Consider the following 20,254-nt stretch of genomic DNA (forward strand, 5'->3'; position numbering starts at 1 on the left):
AGCTACGTTTTTGAAAAAAACAATTCTCAGCACTTTAATCACATTACAAATTCATATGATCATTTAGGGTAAGGCAAAATAGTTCAACTACTGTAGTACCAGATAAATCATATCTCAGATATACTTAAAGGAAATTATTACATTTGGATATCTAGCGGGATACTACCAATAGAGAAAAGAAATAGAGATACCAAAAGGAAATCTCATGACAAGTAAGAAAAATTAGCATTTACCAATATAGAACACCCCAATGTGGATTATAACTTCCATAAACCATGTTTGATCAAGAATCATGGTATTCTAATAGTATGGACACTAGCCTGGGCAAGAAAGAGCATAAGCTTGGATCACAAAGCTATTTATCTTAGTGCATTTTTGAGATCAGAAGAATAAGCTACAGAGCAATCTCATTTATGCTTTTCAAAAGAATGCCTGATACAAAAGGATTATACCTATTCAATAATTTGGTTTTTAGGCACCCGGACAAGAGCTCTAGTTTGCCTTTATGGAATTCAAAAAGTTCACCTTAGAAATTTAGGTTTGTACAAAAGACTATTCAAACAGCCAATGAATTAAAAAAGTGGTAATCTAAATGGATTCAAAGAATGTCAGTAGACAGCATGCATCTTCCTTGCAAGTGGCATTTTCTAAACAGGTAACAAAACCACAAAAAACCCAATGCACAGACAACCCATTTAAAAGTGGTTGGGAAAATGCATTGCAGTCCTGCTCTACTTTCTTGCTAAACTGCTCAATGAATTAGCAGCAAAGATAAATCCAGAAAAGCTCTGACTCTAAAAATAAAACCTAGGTAGAATAATCAGTGCATCTAATGAGTAGATAATAGTTTTTAAACTATAAGCTGGAGAGCAAGTATGGAAATATTTGTCTTACATTTTTCAGTAAAAGGATTTAATTCTGAAAGGAAAACTGAGCTGCAAGTGCATATTTTCAAGCTGGAAAAATTCTGAAACTATTGCTGGTATGCTGAAGCTAAGAATCTGAGCAGTATGAGAAAAATGGTGTTAGTCCTTATGACTGAGGTTATGAACGATTATAGCTTGGGAAAATGAAAGCTAAAAACTGGATAGAAGTTCACTTCTGATCTTCTTTAGGCACTCACTGATGAACACCTGTGGAATAATGGAACTGTATCTAGTTTTTCCCCCTTGTGTCATATTGGTAGCATTTGTAAGGTAATCAACTGAATCTGAAAGAGGCCACTTCAATTGCACACTTCTAACGTGAGGGCTGGGATTCTTGGTTGGTTAAACTATTAGGACTGCCTTGATAAGTTTTTAGCAGAAGCGTGATTACATAATAAAGAACTTAAAAAAACCTCAGCCAATTGAGTTCCCACTGGGAAACCCAACACAGAAGGAAGGCAGCCTTCATCCCACTCAAGTTCCAGCACTCTGGTGGCACCTGGGGCTTCATCAAGATGACAGAATTAGCCCAGCATGTCTCTGCAGACCCATTCATATTAAGAAATGAACATCCAAAGAGGAGGAATACCCTTTCATAACCTTTGCTTCCAAACCCATCCCGTGCTTGAATCGGTAACACTTGTTTGTCAGCAGCACCAGAGTCTTTTCTTCACTGAACTGACTGAAGACACTGGCTTCTGGCTTCTACGCACAACCCAGCAGGTTTGTTCAGGTTCATGGCCTCCCCTGTTCAACCGGTCTTTTTTGTTTGTATTCAATCTTCAGCATGGGAAGCAGAGGGAGAAAGAAAAGTTAAATGACAAGGACAACCGGATGATGCAATACACAGAGGGGAGCTGATTAATCTCTCCAATTGCTTTATGCCCCTGCTTGCACAAAAGTAAACGGAAACCAATCAATAAGGGCCTTCTGTTTCATTCTTAAAAAAAACAAACAAAACCCCAAAATGGCATTTATTTAAAAAAAAAAAAACCAAACCCAAACTATCAGGATTTTCTCTAAAGGAAAATGGGAAATGTAGCTCTACAGGCTTATTAAGCTTCAACCATATTAGAAAACTAAAATCTCCTAAGAAAAAGAAGTAGAGAACAGGGCAGCAGTTATTTATTTTGTTGTATTTATACCCCGTCTTTCTTCCAGATGCTCAGAGTGACACACAAGAATTCATCTTTGCAGTTTATTGTTGCAACAGTCCTATGAGGAAGAAGATAGTGACTGGCCCATTGAATTTCATGGCTGTGTGGCTTTAAAACTGGTTTTGTCCAGGCCTAATCTAACACTCCAGTCACTGCAGGGCAAACATTCTGAAAGACATAGGCCAGGGAATTTGTGCACTGCTTATCTATTACAATAGGTGCCTGGTGCAAGTCACTGTGAAATCATGTGCATCCTGACATCGCCATACAAATAATGTAAATTATGTAATTTGCACAAATTACATAATCTATGTCATTTGTGTGATGATGTCATGATACACATCACTCTCACCTCCTCCCCCTTGCAGAGGCCCATGCCTGTTATTATCTTTAAGTTTCCCTTAGGCATCTTTACCATACTGGTATTATATCATGCTCTTAAGCCTACCTTACTTTTCTATGGAAGAGAAAAACTCTTCTTTCCACAAGATGCTTAAGTAGGTCAACAGAGGGAGGCATAAGATTTGCTGTCTCCAGTATCAGCTGTAATGTGAACTTTAATCCTGGTTTCCTCCATGGCTTGGGGCAACTCATATCACTCCCTATTAACGTTCATCTCCACAGCAACTTATTTCTGAGATGGGTTAGGCAACCCATCAACGATTTGTCCAAGGTCAAACAGGAGTCTCGTCTGTTAGTCCAGAGATTAAAACTGATGTCTTCCATTTCAAACAGTTAAATGTTATCTGTCTTTATTGCAGACTGGACAAACAAACAAACATTAAGAGGGATCTTATTTTCTTGAAGGCATTCTTCTAACACAAATAGCAACTGAGGAAGAGGATGATGGAAGAATAGTTAGGCCCTATCTTCCTTCAAAAGCATGCATTTTAATTGCATGAATTGAATGCACAGCACATTCAATTTATTTGGGTTTTTTTTAGAAATGTAATAGCTATTTTACATAAACGTAGCTTCATTTGTAGTACAGAGAAAAGCCATAGAACAAGCATTTCTTATCCAACCTGAACCAAAGCACTGTAGCAAACACATGTCATTTAACTAGTATTGTTTATACTACCTCCCTTTGGTTTGTCTTAATATTTGGTAATCACACATCTATATCCTGAGAGGCAGAGAAAGTGAAAAACCCTAATATGTTGATTTTTTTTTTTTTAGCATTTGGCAAGTTGGTCCTGTGTTGGGAATGCTGAATAGACAAGAACTCACCTTTCTTCCCCCATATAAGGAATAAGTTAATTAAACACAGTACTTTATCTGGTGGAAACTGGACCATTTCTTTATTTTTCAAGTATAGAATAGTTGAGATGGTAGCTTCAGTCAATATTTTTCTGATTTGTGGATTTCTGATTGCGGGGTGCAGTGTTTGAGCAACACAACAGTCAGTCTCCCCTAAGAGGTGGTCTTTGACCTCAGTGCCATGAAACTGAAAGTACTGGTCTCAAGAGAACAAAAAACCGAAGGAAAGCATGCAATATTTCACTTCTCTACAATATATTCTGAAATCCAGGTAAGTAGATATATGTAACTTGCTTAGACTGTACTGATTTTATTTGACGTTTTCTATGTGTGACTGTTGCCTTCCTGGGTTGATCCCAATCTCCTTTCTCAGATTATCTCCTTTTTTATCTAGGGAAAGTGAGAGCACATATGAATAGCCCAAAAAAGAACAGGGTGGCCTTGTCCACTTTTGAGTCTGGCCCCATGAATCACCAACATGTGATCTCAGGAAAAAAGGAAGATTCTCTTATCCTTGGATTAGAAAGCTTTAAGAATTAAACCAGATCCAAGTTTTGACTTCTGCCAAGCCTAAAAATGTTACTTCATGATCTCAAACCAACCATTACTTCTCAACTGAATTTACACTATTTGTTTGTAGCACTGAATTATATTTGCTTGTAGCACTGATTAATCAATCAACAGGTTGCACAAAGTCCTACAAATAATTACTCAAAATTAGATGAATTGGCAATAGGCCAATTTTGACATGGTTATCTTAATTTTTTTCCTACGTATTTAGAGTTTCAAAGGTGAACCCTAAATGGTGATGCAGCAACAGCACCAGGTGGGCAGGCCTGAAAATCTAGGACCCATTTTTATACTTTGGGCAGGTGGTATTTATTTATTTGTGAAATTTGTATAGCTGCCCATCTCACAGGAAGTGACTCTGGGCAGTGTACATTAAAGTATAGCAGTGGAAATGGATATGTATTGCCCTGCAGAGGCTGAACACTACCCAGTTTCACTTTTATTTGGCAACAAACGTATATAAAATTGACAAATAGGTGCTTTGCTAACAAATTTTGGTGACACAACCTGGAGCAAAATGGAATATTTGGAGTAAGAGGGAAAGGAGAAGTTTCTTTTCCCCACCCTGTACTGTTCTTAGATTCCATTCTCAAACCTATGAAACCAGATCAACAACCCTTGTTCCCAACATCTAATTCTATAGAGTGATCCAGATGGTACTATAACTAAGAACCTCCTTCCCCAAGCTGGTGTTCTCTTGGTACTGGACTTCACTTCCATCTAGGAACTTTGGGAGTTGTAGTTTCAACTGCAGGCACCTTTTTTTTTAATGATGAAAAATGACAAAAAGTACTGTATGTCACAAATGCAAATAGAGCCTTGTGTATTTGCAGCCTGATGTTGGACACAAATACCTATGTCACAGGGTCTGCATCATAATGTTATGATGCAAATTGCATCGGTTATAACCCCCTTCCCTTCCTTGAAGATCCCAACACTCCTGGAGGGCCACCAAGTTGAGGAAGGCTTACCTAGAATTTGTAGGGCAATGGCAGGAAAAGTAGTAAAAGAGACACCTTTCTCCTTGACTCTTTGGTGCAGGTTTTTCTACAAATCATGTTTCATTGACACTAGAGCATGCCTTTTTAAAAAAAGTTAACACCATAGCATAATATTATTAGTATTCCCATTACTCTGAAGACTGGACTGAACAAATTGTGTCAAAACTAATATGAGTTAGTGTCTTATTCACTCTCTAAAAGCATAGTACTGTAACACAATATTTCACTGTGCTATAACAAACTATTGGAAAGAACCTGAGGCATACAATTAATCTTCTTTGTACATAATAGAATACACATTTTTATCTGTTTTTATCTGTCAGTCTCAACCTCTACTTATGCAAAAGATTCAATAGTACAGAAACTTCTGGAGAAGTGTTCTAAGCTGTCTATCCAAGAACAACAAAATGCATGGAAGCCATTAATCTGTATGTAATGGGTTCTACCACATTTCATCTACCTAGACTAAATACTGTCAGTATGACTTATGTACAATGATTGTTCTGAAGAAATATGTCAATCACACAAAGTGCTTTCAGCTTTAATTCATCCCACTATTATCTATTTAAAATAATGCTGTTTCAACAGGATAAACTCCGTATTACAAAGGCTGAACACCTGCTAAAACAACGTATAATATTTAATCACTCTTGGCATTGTAGGTTTTATTAGACAGATCCTGGCCCAGTTGAGTCCATTATTTTTTTTTACAGGCAGAAGCCCAAAAGCTTCAGGTCAACCAGCTGTACAGTGCCCGATGGCTGGATTTACAATGGGAAGCCAAATTCAAAGGAACACATTATGGCTTAGAGCAATGTTTCTCAACCTTGGCAGCTTGAAGGTGTGTGGACTTCAACTCCCAGAATTCCCCAGCCAGCATGCTGGCTGGGGAATTCTGGGAGTTGAAGCACACATCTTCAAATTGCCAAGGTTGAGAAACACTGGCATAGAGCAAGGGTGCTGCATGCTGCTTCTCCAGTCTACTCAGAGCCCCTTCACCTTATAATTCCTGAAAGCCGATCTCCATTTCCTATAATTTTGAGCTGAGAAATACATAAAAGCTATCAGTTTATCAGTTAAAGTAAGGATAGGATACATATTTCTTTTCTTTTTTAAATGAAATTATGTAGTCCTATCTGGTTTGCAGCTCTCAGTTCCCCAAAACCAAAGTATGTCCCTTACCCACTAAAATGTTGCCCATTCCGACTTAGTGTGTTGTGCAAATCATGGCTTATTCATGGGTAATTATAGTTAAATCAAAGTGGAAATCTAGTCTGTGTTGCAGCAGCTTGTCCTCAAGTAGTACATTGACTCTGACCATTGCCGTGACTTAATCACTGTATATCTTGATGGATTTAGCCAAACTGATGACCCCACTGCATTTTGTGGCAATGGGTGTACTTTGTATAGTTACCAACGGTGAGAATGAACCATCCTAAGGCAGCTGACATCATATTAGCACATCATATTTGAACGTTATCTATTACAAGCCATAAAGCTGAGAAATCAGAGAATGAGCTTAAGGTCTGGGCAACTTTTCCTGGATCAGGATGACTTTCAATCCCAACCAGTAGCACATTCAATTATTAAGGAACAAGGAAAATATGTTAGAATTTTTTAAATGCACAAATGGAGAAATGAATCTGATAGTAGACAAATAAGGGTGTTGATCGAAAGTATGCAGTTGTTATTTTTGTCAGTTTTTTGTGGCCAGTTGCACTGTATGACAGTACGTTCTTGCCTTTCCCCCCCAAAGTACAATTTGCCAAATGGTGATCTGATCTTTCTTTCCAAGGAAGCTGCTTAAAATGACTTTTGAATACCCCATTTAACAAAAGGATGTACTACATACTTTTGAAGAAGAGCTTTTTGCCATTTTCTCTCTTCACTTGCAAGGAACTTGGATTTTTTTTTACTGCTGCTACGCACAGAATTGCACTCACTGAGCTGCCCACTCTGCCTACACCTTCTCTAAGTGACCTTTTTGTACACCCGGGAAACTTCTCATTAGGCTAATAGAGAGAAAGCTGAGAGGGTCTGCATTCTACAGCTAGAGATCTTACACAAATGTTAGTATCTGCTTCCACTTTGCTGGCTAAGAGAGAGACTAATGGGGAAATTACCTAGAATTCCTTTCCCAACTGCTTGCAAGAAAATTAATGATGCACTTATTACTCTCCTTCATTCACCTCCTGTCAGTGTGGACATCTGCTGAGAGGCCTAACTGCTCCTTCACCATGCTGGTACGCTGGTTGTTTATATAGGATTACACACAGTTCCAAGGACACCAGCCAAACTCTATTATTATTATCTAGATTTGCCAGTGATGGGTAGGGGAACAAACACAGCATTCATAAAACTGTCCTTTTTTCTGAAGAAAATGCCCTAAATGCAGTCAATTATCTTTAGTTTGCCAAATAGTCTGAGTATGTCATCAACACTTAATTCCTATTGCACATACTACAAGATATTGTCCACTAAACATACGCACAAGACCATTTGTCTTTTCCTGAGTTGCCATTCTCTATCGCTCCTACTCTCACTTCATCTTTTGCAGATGCTGTTCTCATCAATGGCTGCTTTCTTTCTCTAAATGGTCAAACAGTGCTAAGTATAATTCCCAAAGGAAGCCTACAATTCAAAGCAGTGTTCTGGAAATCATTCCTGTACTAGACTGACTTGAAAGATCCGGGACTCTGGCTGGAAAAAGATAGATAAGAAATCATAATTTCAATGATAAGGAAAGAGTAGTCACCTCTGTTTCAAGTGTTCTTTTGCCTAATCCTCTGCCACTCAGTCATAAGGGGTTTTGACCAATTCTCATTATAATTCAGTGGTACAGATAGTCCTCAACTTATGAAGGCAATTGGGACCGGAATTTCTAATGTAAGCGATGCGGTCGTAAAGTGTGACTACATCACTTAGCGACAGCAATCCCTGCGGTCCCAGTTGCCATCATGAACTGAATCCCATGGTTGTAGGTGAGGAAGCTTCCTGCCAGCTCCCCAGAACCAAAGTCAGTGGGGAAGCCGGCAGGTTGCTGCAAGTCCCAGCCCTGCAGGCAGGTAAGTGGCTGCTGCCAGGTTGGGGAGGAAGCGAGACGGTGCCCAGGGAGGGTTGGAGAGGGTGCGTGAGAGGCACGGTGTGGGGAGGGTGCATGAGGGAGGGTCAGGGAGGGTGTGTGAGGGTGTGAAGTGGTGCATGAGAGGTGTGACACGGGTCAGGGAGGGTGTGTGAGGGTGTGAGGGGCTGCATGTGAGGCACCGCATGGGTCAGGAAGGGTGTGCAAGAGGCACCATGCAGGTTGGGGAGGGTACACAGGGGTGAGTGTAGGGGAGGGTGCAGAGGGGTGCAGTGAGGGTTGGGGAGGGTGCACGGGGGTACGCAAGTGGCCAGCGCGGTGTGAGCGCAGAGGGGCTGGGGGACGGTGTGCGGGTGGGGAAGACTTACCCCAGCAACTTGTGACCTTCCCTGCTGGCTTCCCCATTGACTTTCTACGGAAGCTAGCAGGGAAGGTTGCAAATGGCGATCACATGACTGTGGTGGTGCTGGGACAACCGGAACTCTGAAGACCGGTTGTAACCACCATTTGTTCAGCGCTGTCATAACTTGGAACAGTTGCTGACCAAATGGTCGTAGGTCAAGGACAACCTGCATCATTCTCGGTTAGGGTGCATAAACCAAATAATGAGATAATGCTACTCACGTGAAAGAACATATATGGTATACTGAAAATTGCACCACTTGTTGTCAGAATTTTTTTCATAAAAAGCCAGAATTTACTTTCTACAACCCAAAGGCTTTAGGACCACTCTAATGGAGCTGGACTGTTTTATAGCAGATCCCTGCATCATGTCCCCAGCTGCCAGTCTTCAAAAGCAAACAAAATACTGTTTAGCTGATATGGAATTCCCCAACTGCATTTGCACTAGAGAAGCAAAACAGGAATAGGACAAAGATGTTTACAGTGGAGGAACAGTAAAAAGGAAGATACTTAATTTTCAAGCTCTCTCCTTACCAACATCTTCACTGAAAAAAATATTTTTATACCCAGAGCAAGTCAGTAAGGCAGATAAGATATCCAGAGAGGGAAAGGCTGAGGAAAGAAAGAGGCTGCAGAGACGAGATGATAGGGGAGTAAGTGATTAAGTATCTCCCTTCCCACCCTCCATAGCTCTCCTACATACAGTAGGCCTTCTTTGGTTTATTCACATCAAGTAAAAACACAGGTTAAGAATTTTATTTTTCCAAGCTCTTAGCATGTTTCTCTATTTGTTTCAGAGTTTACAGCTAGTACGCACTGGAATTAGTGGTCTTCAATACGGTGCAATGGAAAGGCTTAACACTAGAGGTTGAAGTGGCATTTTATGATAGCTACTTACCTTTGCCTTCTCCCTCCCCAAAATTTAGCATTCTAAAAAATATCCACAAAACTGAGACCTCAACATAATCTCCAGGTACTCAATGACTGGCCAGGCCAGACCAGCCCAGGATGCACTCTGCTGGCGACATCACACCCTCCAAGTAACTGATGGAAAGCCTGTTCATAGCAATAAATGAAACTTCTTGGTTGTTGTTCAATATGGCATGTTTTCCTTTAAAAATATTCTTATTTTATGGACAAGCTATAAAATAAGAATATTAAGATAAGTGAAAAAATACAATATTGGTGTAAAGATTCACACTTACCTAACCCCTATATGAAGCGTGCAAGTTTCTGCATTGGTCTATTGTGAGTGTGATATCACCAGCAAAGTGCATACTGAGGACCTGCAAGGAAGAGAAAAATGGAAACTATCAGTGATGGTTGTGCTCATGAACTTTGAATCACATTATGGGAAATAGTCAGATACATTTATATTCCATTCTCCTTTGGAACTATGCAGTGCATTTAACCATTAATGTGTGCAATGCTTACATGCTAAACCCAAGATATATTCATTAGGGGACTATGTAAGCTCAAATACATACAGTAAAAAAACACAATCCATCCCCATATAAGAATTCTCTACTACAGCATAACACTAGCCCTACCAACACCAGCCTTTGATCTTCTGGTATACCAAAAATGTAATCTTACATTCACTACTCTGGAAGGCATAATCACTGTATGGTTTCCCTAAAATATGCTAAGCAGGTTGAAGTTACATATTCAGATTAGATTTTAAAATGATACTACTCGTGCAACTTCTCAAGTACAGATGGCCGTGCATTTATTTACAGTCCTCTTAATATTGTGTCCTGCATACAGCAAATCAGTAGGATTCATAGGCTGAAAAAAATAGCTTATTATTGTCACACAGGAAAGTAACAATATGATTGTGTGCAAGTTGACCAGCCCCAGCTGTGCACCACTAATCAGCACAACAGTATTTCCTGCTTGACTTTTAGGCAGCATAATAGTAATAATCAGTTGCTTGCAGAGAAAAGGAACAGTGTTAACATATCAAGAAAAAAGAATGCAAAGAACACCTCACATTTCTTCCTCCAGCCAACCCTGGAACCTCTTTCCAGCTTCTGCTATCCCTTCCACCCTTCTGCAATTCTGAGATTTCTGCAGCTTTTTCACCAGGCAATGCTTTCTCTTCTTTAGGCATTTACATTTAAAAGCTAGCACAGCTATCTTAACACACTTCATGGTTTTCCTGGAATTGATCCAACTATTGCCCTAGTCTTCTCTCTCAGTCCTGAAAAAATAAACCAAGTTTTGCCTTCAACCTTCTTATCCCATTATTACTGTAAAAATGTTTCCGGTTCCTTGATAGGAAGCGTGTATCATATTTTCAAGATAAAATTCCTTTTTTGGGCTGGGGCTATAGGCAGCTATCAAGGGAGAAAATCTGTACAGTTTAAAATCTAAAAAGGAAAGAGAGAGAGAGAGAGAGAATTGAATACCTTTCTTTACAAATTAAGAATGTTTGTCCTTTTTTCCTAATAAGTAAGAATGGAGCCTGATTTACACATAGTGCTAATCCAGAATATGGGGCTTGGTTCTGGTTTAACATAATGGTGAACCCTCACCAAAAACAATGGCTTAGAAGCCACAACAGATGGGTGTGTATATCATACTAAGGCAGGGTTTCTCCACCAGGGTTCTGCGAGAGGTCACTAGGGGTTCCCTGGGAGATCATGATTTATTTGAAAAATTATTTCAAATTCAGGCAACTTCACATTAAAGAGGTAAGTTCCTTTATTTTTAGTTTAAGAACGCTGTTAATGCATATACACAGGCCTACACATGAAACGAATGTAATAATTTTGTAACTTCTGGCCTATCTTTGAGCCTGAATGTGCAGGGGTTCCCCAAGGCCTGAAAATATTTCAAGGGTTCCTCCAGGGTCAAAAAGTTGAGAAAGGCTGCACTAAGGTAAAACAAGTCAGAAGGGATTAACAACAAACCTTTAACAAGGTCAAGCTGCCAAATAAACTGGGAAAAAAAAGGAATTATTTTAAGTTGTCCTTGCAGTATGTTTTTAAAACAGAAAAGCTGCCCTTGCCTCGGGTAACTTTGTTTACTCAGAAGCAAAGGAGTTTTGTCCAAACGAATGAATGAAAGCTTGTGGCCTTTGACTCTGTGGTTTCTGCTGTTCCCTTACAATACAAAAACAATTTTAAAATGCAGGGGCAAGCCACAGTAAGGTTAAGAAATGTATGCAGCACCTAATTAATTGTGGCTGATCTAGAAAGCTAAGTAGGGTTGTACTTGTGTGGTAAGCCATCTGTAAAGTCCAAGGCTGCAAGCTAAGCTGGGAAGTTTTTAAAACATGGCAAAGAACAGAATCACAAACTACTTTTGCATGTTGCATGCAAACTGTTCAGATATGTCCATGAAGTCACCAGAAGTCAAGCTCAGTTATACTTTTTGAATCACATATAGGATTACAAAGCAAGGAACACTAGAAATTATGTTTGCCAATGAAAAAAACATTTAGGGCCTCAAAACCAAACCAGCAGGGTTCTTTGTTATTTTCACACTCAAAATATGGCCCTGGAAAGTGCTACATAATAGAACATAACATTTCTCTTCCCATAGAGTACTTGTTATCTCAAATCATCTAAATGCATACGTTCACTGCAAACATTAGAGTGGATGAATAGACCCTATGGCCCTCCAGACCAGTGTTTCTCAATCTTGGCAACTTTAAGATATGTGGACTTCAACTCCCAGAATTCCCCAGCCAGCGTGCTCCAGATATTGCTGAACTGCACCTCCAATAGCTCCAAAAGCATAGGAATTGTAGAAATGCTAGGAATTGTAACGCAGCAACATTTGGAGGACAAAAGATTTCCCCCCCTACTGAATGGAATTAGAGCTTGCCTTAGTCACCAAAAGAGAAGGAAAAGACGACTGAGGAGAGATATAGCAATCTTCAAATTCCTAAAGGGCTGTCCTATACCACAGGGTTTCTCAACCTTGGCAACTTTAAGATGTGTGGACTTCAACTCCCAGAATTCCTCAGCCAGCAACTTTAAGTTGCCAAATTTGAGAAACACTGATATAGAGGAGGGAGTTAACCTGTCTTCTGTTGCCCTAGATGGCAGGACAAATGGGTTGATATTAAAAGGTAAGTACAGCGCAGTGGCACTGCAGGTTAAACCGCTGAGCTGCTGAGCTTGCCGATTGGAAGGTTGGCGGTTCAAATCCGTGTGACAGGGTGAGCTCCCGTTGCTAGTCCCAGTTCCTGCCAACCTAGCAGTTTGAAAACATGCAAATGTGAGTAGATTAATAGATATCACTTCAGCGGGCAGGTAACAGCGTTTCTTTTAGTCATGCTGGCCACATGACCAAGGAAGTGTCTACAGACAAATGCCGGCTCTTCAGCTTTGAAACGGAGATGAGCACCGCCCCCTAGAGTCCAACACGATTGGACTTAATGTCAAGGGAAACCTTTACCTTTACCTTTACACCTGGGTTAGAATTTCTTGACATTAGGAGCTGTCAACTAGTGGATTCAATTGCCTCCTGGAGTGATAAGTTCCTGTCATCAAAGGTCTTCAAATAGAGTCTGAACCTTCTCTTTAAAATGCTCTAGCAACTCCTGTACTGAGCAGGGGGTTGGATTAGCTGATCTCTCTGATCTCTTCCTATTCTACAATTTATGAAAAAACATGCACAGATCATCACTTACTTCAATGAAGTAAATGAGTCAGTTTGAAGATAAGTCATGAGCCTGTGATTCAGCATAGTTAGTAGATTGTTTGTTGTTTATTCGTTTAGTCGCTTCCGACTCTTCGTGACTTCATGGACCAGCCCAGGCCAGAGCTTCCTGTCGGTCATCAACACCCCCAGCTCCCCCAGGGACGAGTCCGTCACCTCTAGAATATCATCCATCCATCTTGCCCTTGGTTGGCCCCTCTTCCTTTTGCCTTCCACTCTCCCTAGCATCAGCATCTTCTCCAGGGTGTCCTGTCTTCTCATTATGTGGCCAAAGTACTTCAGTTTTGCCTTTAATATCATTCCCTCAAGTGAGCAGTCTGGCTTTATTTCCTGGAGGATGGACTGGTTTGATCTTCTTGCAGTCCAAGGCACTCTTAGAATTTTTCTCCAACACCACAGTTCAAAAGTATCGATCTTCCTTCTCTCAGCCTTCCTTATGGTCCAGCTCTCGCAGCCATATGTTACTACGGGGAACACCATTGCTTTAACAATGCAGACCTTTGTTGTCAGTGTGATGTCTCTGCTCTTAACTATTTTATCGAGATTTGTCATTGCTCGTCTCCCAAGGATTAAGCGTCTTCTGATTTCCTGACTGCAGTCAGCATCTGCAGTAATCTTCGCACCTAGAAATACAAAGTCTTTCACTGCTTCTACATTTTCTCCCTCTATTTGCCAGTTATCAATCAAGCTGGTTGCCATAATCTTGGTTTTTTTGAGGTTTAGCTGCAAGCCAGCTTTTGCACTTTCTTCTTTCACCTTCATCATAAGGCTCCTCAGTTCCTCTTTGCTTTCAGCCATCAAAGTGGTATCATCTGCATATCTGAGATTGTTAATGTTTCTTCCAGCGATTTTAACTCCAGCCTTGGACTCCTCAAGCCCAGCATGTCACCTAATGTGTTCTGCGTACAAGTTGAATAGGTAGGGTGAGAGGATACAGCCCTGCCGTACTCCTTTCCCACTCTTAAACCAGTCCATTGTTCCGTGGTCTGTTCTTACTGCTGCTACTTGGTCGTTATACAGATTCTTCAGGAGGCATACAAGATGACTTGGTATCCCCATACCACTAAGAACTTGCCACAGTTTGTTATGGTCCACACAGTGAAAGGCTTTAGAATAGTCAATAAAACAGAAATAGATGTTTTTCTGGAACTCCCTGGCTTTTTCCATTATCCAGCGAATATTGGCAATTTGGTCCCTAGTTCCTCTGCGTTTTCTAAACCCAGCTTGTACATCTGGCAATTCTCGCTCCATGAATTGCTGAAGTCTACCTTGCAGGATCTTGAGCATTACCTTACTGGCATGTGAAATGAGTGCCACTGTTCGATAGTTTGAACATTCTTTAGTGTTCCCCTTTTTTGGTATGGGGATATAAGTTGATTTTTTCCAGTCTGATGGCCGTTCTTGTTTTCTCCAAATTTGCTGGCATATAGCATGCATTACCTTGACAGCATCATCTTGCAAGATTTTGAACAGTTCAGCTGGGATGCCGTCGTCTCCTGCTGCCTTGTTATTAGCAATGCTTCTTAAGGCCCATTCAACCTCACTCTTCAGGATGTCTGGCTCTAGCTCACTGACCACACCGTCAAAGCTATCCCCGATATTGTTATCCTTCCTATACAGGCCTTCTGTATATTCTTGCCACCTTTTCTTGATCTCTTCTTCTTCTGTTAGGTCCTTGCCATCTTTGTTTTTGATCATGCCCATTTTTGCCTGGAATTTACCTCCAATGTTTCTAATTTTCTGGAAGAGGTCACTTGTCCTTCCTATTCTATTGTCTTCTTCCACTTCCACACATTGCTTGTTTAAAAATAATTCATCTCTTCTGGCTAACCTCTGGAATTTTGCATTTAATTGGGCATATCTCCCCCTATCACTGTTGCCTTTTGCTTTCCTTCTTTCTTGGGCTACTTCTAGTGTCTCAGCAGACAGCCATTTTGCCTCCTTGGTTTTCTCTTTCTTTGGGATGTATTTTGTTGCCGCCTCTTGAACAATGTTGCAAACCTCTGTCCATAGTTCTTCCGGGACCCTATCTACTAAGTCCAGTCCCTTAAATCTATTCTTCACCTGCACTGCATATTCCTTAGGAATATTAGTGAGTTCATATCTAGCTGATCTGTGGGTCTTCCCTAATCTCTTTAGTCTGATCCTAAATTGTGCAAGAAGAAGTGCGTGATCTGAACTACAGTCAGCTCCAGGTCTTGTATTTACCGACTGTATAGATGTCCGCCACCTTTGGCTGCAAAGGATGTAGTCAATCTGGTTTCAGTGTTGTCCATCTGGTGAAGTCCATGTATAAAGCCGTCTCTTAGGTTGTTGGAAGAGAATGTTTGTTATGCAGAGTGAGTTGTCTTGGCAAAATTCTATCAGTCTATGTCCTGCTTCGTTTTGTTCTCCCAGGCCATGCTTACCTGTAATTCCAGGTGTCATTTGACTGCCCACCTTAGTTAGTAGATTACCATGCACATAAATATAACTTTCCAGAGCCATTCCACGCAAGGAAGGTAACCCATGGTCTTGAGATCTTCTATCTGTTACAAACAGTGGGAAGGGGGCACCATCTACATTTGAAGTTTGAAATCATAATGCCTGTCCATTTGTGCTACAGTGAAAGCTAGATATTTTAATATTGGTATCACAGTACATCACATAACTGATGAGGGCTAAAAAATTTTTTTTAAGTCCAGCCAACCTAGACAGCATTTTACTGGGGAAGGCTGAATTCGTTCCTTGTTCACAATGGACACAAAACTTAAGGAAATATAACTGCACCCGCTTACTTGCCTTCCAGATTTTATTGTCAATTTAGGTTGAAAGCACCTCAGGGAATCCGCGTGACGGGGTGAGCTCCCGTTGCTAGTCCCAGCTCCTGCCAACCTAGCAGTTTGAAAACATGCAAATGTGAGTAGATTAATAGGTACCGCTTTGGCGGGCAGGTAATGGCGTTCCATGTAGTCATGCCGGCCACATGACCACAGAACTGTCTACGGACAAACGCCGGCTCTTCGGCTTTGAAACGGAGATGAGCACCGCCCCCTAGAGTCAGACACAAGTGGACTTAATATCAAGGGAAACCTTTACCTTAATTTAAAAGCACAATATACTGTCATGGCATTGCCTAAACAAAATGAACATTTCTATTTTGGAATACTTCCCTTATGAAAATATAAAGCACCTGCCAATTTTCTTGATTTTATAAATGTAGAAGCTCAACAGACAAAAAAGGGTTATGAAATACAATACGTTAAGATCATGTGTCATACTTATGAAGAAAATCCCAAAAAATCAAAATTTGAATGCGGATATACACTCACACCCACAAAAGTTAAGCAATATCACCTATTAATAGCTATCTGGGCATTCTATAAATTTTACTAATTTCAAAATTTCTTGCATAGAATAAAACCTATATATTGCATTCTAAACCAGGCCCGCACGACATGAGGACCTCCAAGCCCACTGTGAGGCCCACAGGTGTTTTTTAAGAACTCAGTTCACTGCCATCAAATGTTTTCATTGCCAGGAAAGATCTGCCACTACCCCAAAAGACAGACTGCCAAGCACAGGACTCACCAATGCTCCCAGCTCCAGTGCTGCCACCACTGAAACAGTTGATTGGTGTGCCAGGGATTCCTTTGTGGCCCACAATTATTTTTAAATTATCAATGTGGCCCTTTCTCCTTTAACAGTTGTGCAGGCCTGTTCCAGATTATTCTAAATCAGAACCCAAAATAGTGGCATCTTAAAAAATGGTAAAAAATGAAATTCTAAGAAGGCCCACAAAATGCATCTTCATGGAAGAGAACAAAAGTTTATTATTTGCAATTGTTCATTATAGGAAGTCTGTGTAATCTTGAGGACTAAAAACAAGTCCATCCTCAGCCATAAAATCTCGGGGGAGGGGCACTGGGCCAGTTACACTCACTCAGCCCAGCCACAGGGTCATTTGTTGTCTGGCCGTCATGTTGGAAAAGGGAACCCTACATATGCAGCCCTGAGCTCCTGAAGGAAAATGGGATATAAATCAAATACATGAACAACTTAATGAAGTGGTTTTCCACAAGGGTTGCACGCATCATGCCAGAAAAATGAGAGATGAAAATGGTTACAATAAAAGGAAAAGTATTGCTGAACTCACGGGGATTATTTCTGAATCAGCTAGACAGGATTATAGTGTATGACTGGTTCTTGTTTTTCTTTCAGGATCTGCAGGGATCTGGGCCATTTTTTTTTTCTTAAAAAGGGACAACAGCTACAGTATCGCACAGCAATGCAGCAAGGAACAAGTGACTAAGGAGATGGTCAAAACTGGGAAACCTCAGAAGAGGAAAATTCCATAGCTTTTCAAGCATTTAACTTTTAAGAAGTCACTCAGCAGCCACTGAAGAAGCATGCTTTTTGCTCTGCATAAACAACCATTTATTTTTACTGGAATATGCACCTCTATCAGAGAAAGTTAAACAGAGACAGTTGCCAATTCTTAGGTCTTTTTTTTCTGTGCCAGCAGCAAGCACCAAACACAAAGCTTAAAAGGTGATCCAAATTTGAATACTGCAAATAGGGCTTGAAAAGCAAATCACCACAAGGTTACATGCTGTCACTGTGGATTCACATACAATCCTCTGCACCACTCATTAATCAAATCTGGTGGGCACTGAGCTGATCACAAGCCTGTGCCACTTCAGATGGTGGGAACAGATCCTTGGTCTCATTTTTACTTTGTCTTGCATCCTGAAACCCCCTGAAGGGTGCACTCTGTTGATTTGGTTGCCTAATCACTCACAACACTTATGATACATTGTGTAATCTTTCCTGTTGTTCCAATATAATCAGAGAAAAACCAGCAAGCACTAAAAGTCAAAGATTAATACATATATACAGAGAACTAGCTGATTTGGAAAAAGGCATCCCCATTTAAAGATTTTGTTTCATCTGCTACAAAGTTCAAGATATATTTCAAGATACCCGTAACAAGAAAGTCCCATTTGTAGCATACAAGCCATAATTCAAATATTAACCATGGCACAACTTCCACCCCACTTCTTTACTTGTTCTATTCATGAGCAGCACCCTCATAGCAGGTCTTGAAAATTCAGTACAGATGTACTTTTAGAATGGTAAAACACATCTCCAAGAAAATTACCTAAGTAATTTCAGCATCCAAAAAAGTACAGCTCATATTCTTTTTTATTATGTAAAAGGAAAAAAATTATGACCCCTCACTAAATCTAAAACTAACAAGTGTCATAGAAAAAAATGACATGATATGCATTGAGAGAGCTCCATTACAATCTTTCACATATTGGAAGGGGGGCGGGGGAGGATGTCCAATAATGACAATAAAAAAGGTCATGTCATCAGTTATTAGTTTTTTCTGGCAAGAGAACAAAATCAGGAAATATACAAAGCCAACAAACTGACATTTCAGGACAGGTTCATTCTGCCTGATCGGGTTTGAGAAGAGGGCCAAATTATTGAACAGGATAATAACCTGATTGATGCAGCAAGTGAATAAATAAATAAATTGCAGCAGAAAGGTACAGAGGGAAGAGTTTAATCTCTAAGCAAAAATGGTGGAGAGAAATCAAGTGACCATGAGAAATGTTCATCCTTCCTGCAGAATATTAATCTCTATTAATATTCCCTAATACAGATAAAGTATCTGTCCACATAACAAAGCAAGATGCAAGAGGTTCTGTTGCACCATTCCCTTATTAGAGATCATATTGCCAGTCCCCATTTAGAGGCCAAGGCCATGAGAACCCAGCAGGTAGAACTGGAAAATATTCTTGAAATTAATACAGTACTGAGGTGTTGAAAAGTCATCAGTGAAGAATGAAGCCAAGCCAAGTGTGTGGGGGAGGAAGGAGGAACAGGAGTGACCGTGCATCGGCGTTTCACAAAAAAGAGTTTGCCTTCGGCCCCTACGATCTGTCAAGTAAGCCAAGGGAAAAAAGAAGCAAAGAAAGACGGGCTTCTAGAGACACAGGGATGTGCGCACACGTACTTAGGTGCACGCCCAGCATTTACTATCTCTTTTACAGTAAATGGAAAACTGGTAACAGGCTTTAGCGGTGGTACTGAAATTTGGACTGCAGCAGCAGGAATGCCCATATACCCAGCCGCGTCTCTGTCCCGTTCTTCCCGGGGCAGGAGAAAGATCTCAGAGCCTGCGACTCACCGTAGATCATGGCCAGGCCGGTCTCATGGAGGAAGCGGACCCGGCGATGCTTGAAAAGCCAGATGGTGAGAATAGTGAGGGTGAGGAGGAGAATAAACGTCAGGAGGCTCACGCTGTCTTGCCGGTGGCTCTCCTCCGCTTCTTTCTCCGTGGCGATCTCCTCCATGGCGCTGCTGCTCCGTTCTCCCAGGCACAGCCCAGGGATTGGGGAGAGGACGAGAAGCAGGAGCCGCGGACGCGCCATGGCAGGGTCCCCTCGAGCACCGCTCGTGCCCGCCTGCGTCTTCTCCGCGCGCCGAGCTTCCTGCCAGCAGCCTCTGCAGCGCCCGGGCAGCCGCCGCTCGGGCTACGGCACGCTCAGGCAACTCGCCGCTCTTGGCAAGGCAGGCAGAAACAACTTCAGCAGACAGGACCGCCGAGCTCCGCCCCTCGGCGTCGTCGCCGCCGCCGCCACTCCAGCATTAAGTTTGGCGAGAGGCGCTCTCCCGCCTCGTTTCTTAAAGGCCGGCCACGCTTAGGGCACCGCGGCGCCTCCCGCTCCCGCTGCACAGGGGCGGGGTCTACGCTTGCAGCAGAAAGAGGTGAAAGAATGGGCTGCACCATTGCAGGCTGCAGGAGGGGGGATTCCGCTTTTGGATGCTCTCCCTTATCAAAACAACAGAATTACTTACAAAGCTAGCACAACGCCGGGCGACTAAGAGAAAGGGCTCTTTAATCGTTGCGTCGTTTGCTTTAATTATATAAAGGATTCTCGTCAGCCTTCACGTGAGCGTTCAAAATAGAATCCCCCACCCAAACCTTGAAATTCCGAGATTCTTCGATCCTTCTTTTATTCAGCTGGTGTAGCTCAATCCGAAATGGAGAGAATCCGAATGATGGTCGTCTTTATCTGCTACTTCGGAAGGCACTCCGTTTTTGCGGCTTTTGCCCTCTTTCCTCCACTGCAAACTAAAAAAAGGGGATGAAGTGGGAAATTATAGCCGGCCGATTTGCTAGGTGGGACT

General features: G+C 41.3%; 1 protein-coding gene across 2 annotated transcripts in view; it reads right to left on the bottom strand.

The window, feature by feature from the left end:
- Nucleotides 1–19,709, bottom strand: part of SLC9A7 (solute carrier family 9 member A7) — a 53,153-nt gene extending 33,444 nt beyond the window's left edge. For both annotated transcript variants that reach the window (XM_063305025.1, XM_063305024.1), the window contains exon 1: nt 19,251–19,709. In XM_063305025.1, the coding sequence (XP_063161095.1) occupies nt 19,251–19,494 (244 nt within the window). In that variant the 5' untranslated portion in view covers nt 19,495–19,709. The remainder of the gene's footprint in view (nt 1–19,250) is intronic.
- Between the last annotated feature and the right edge of the window lie 545 nt (nt 19,710–20,254).

Source organism: Candoia aspera, chromosome 5 (genome assembly GCF_035149785.1).
Source record: "Candoia aspera isolate rCanAsp1 chromosome 5, rCanAsp1.hap2, whole genome shotgun sequence".
Classification (NCBI taxonomy): Eukaryota; Metazoa; Chordata; class Lepidosauria; order Squamata; family Boidae; genus Candoia; species Candoia aspera.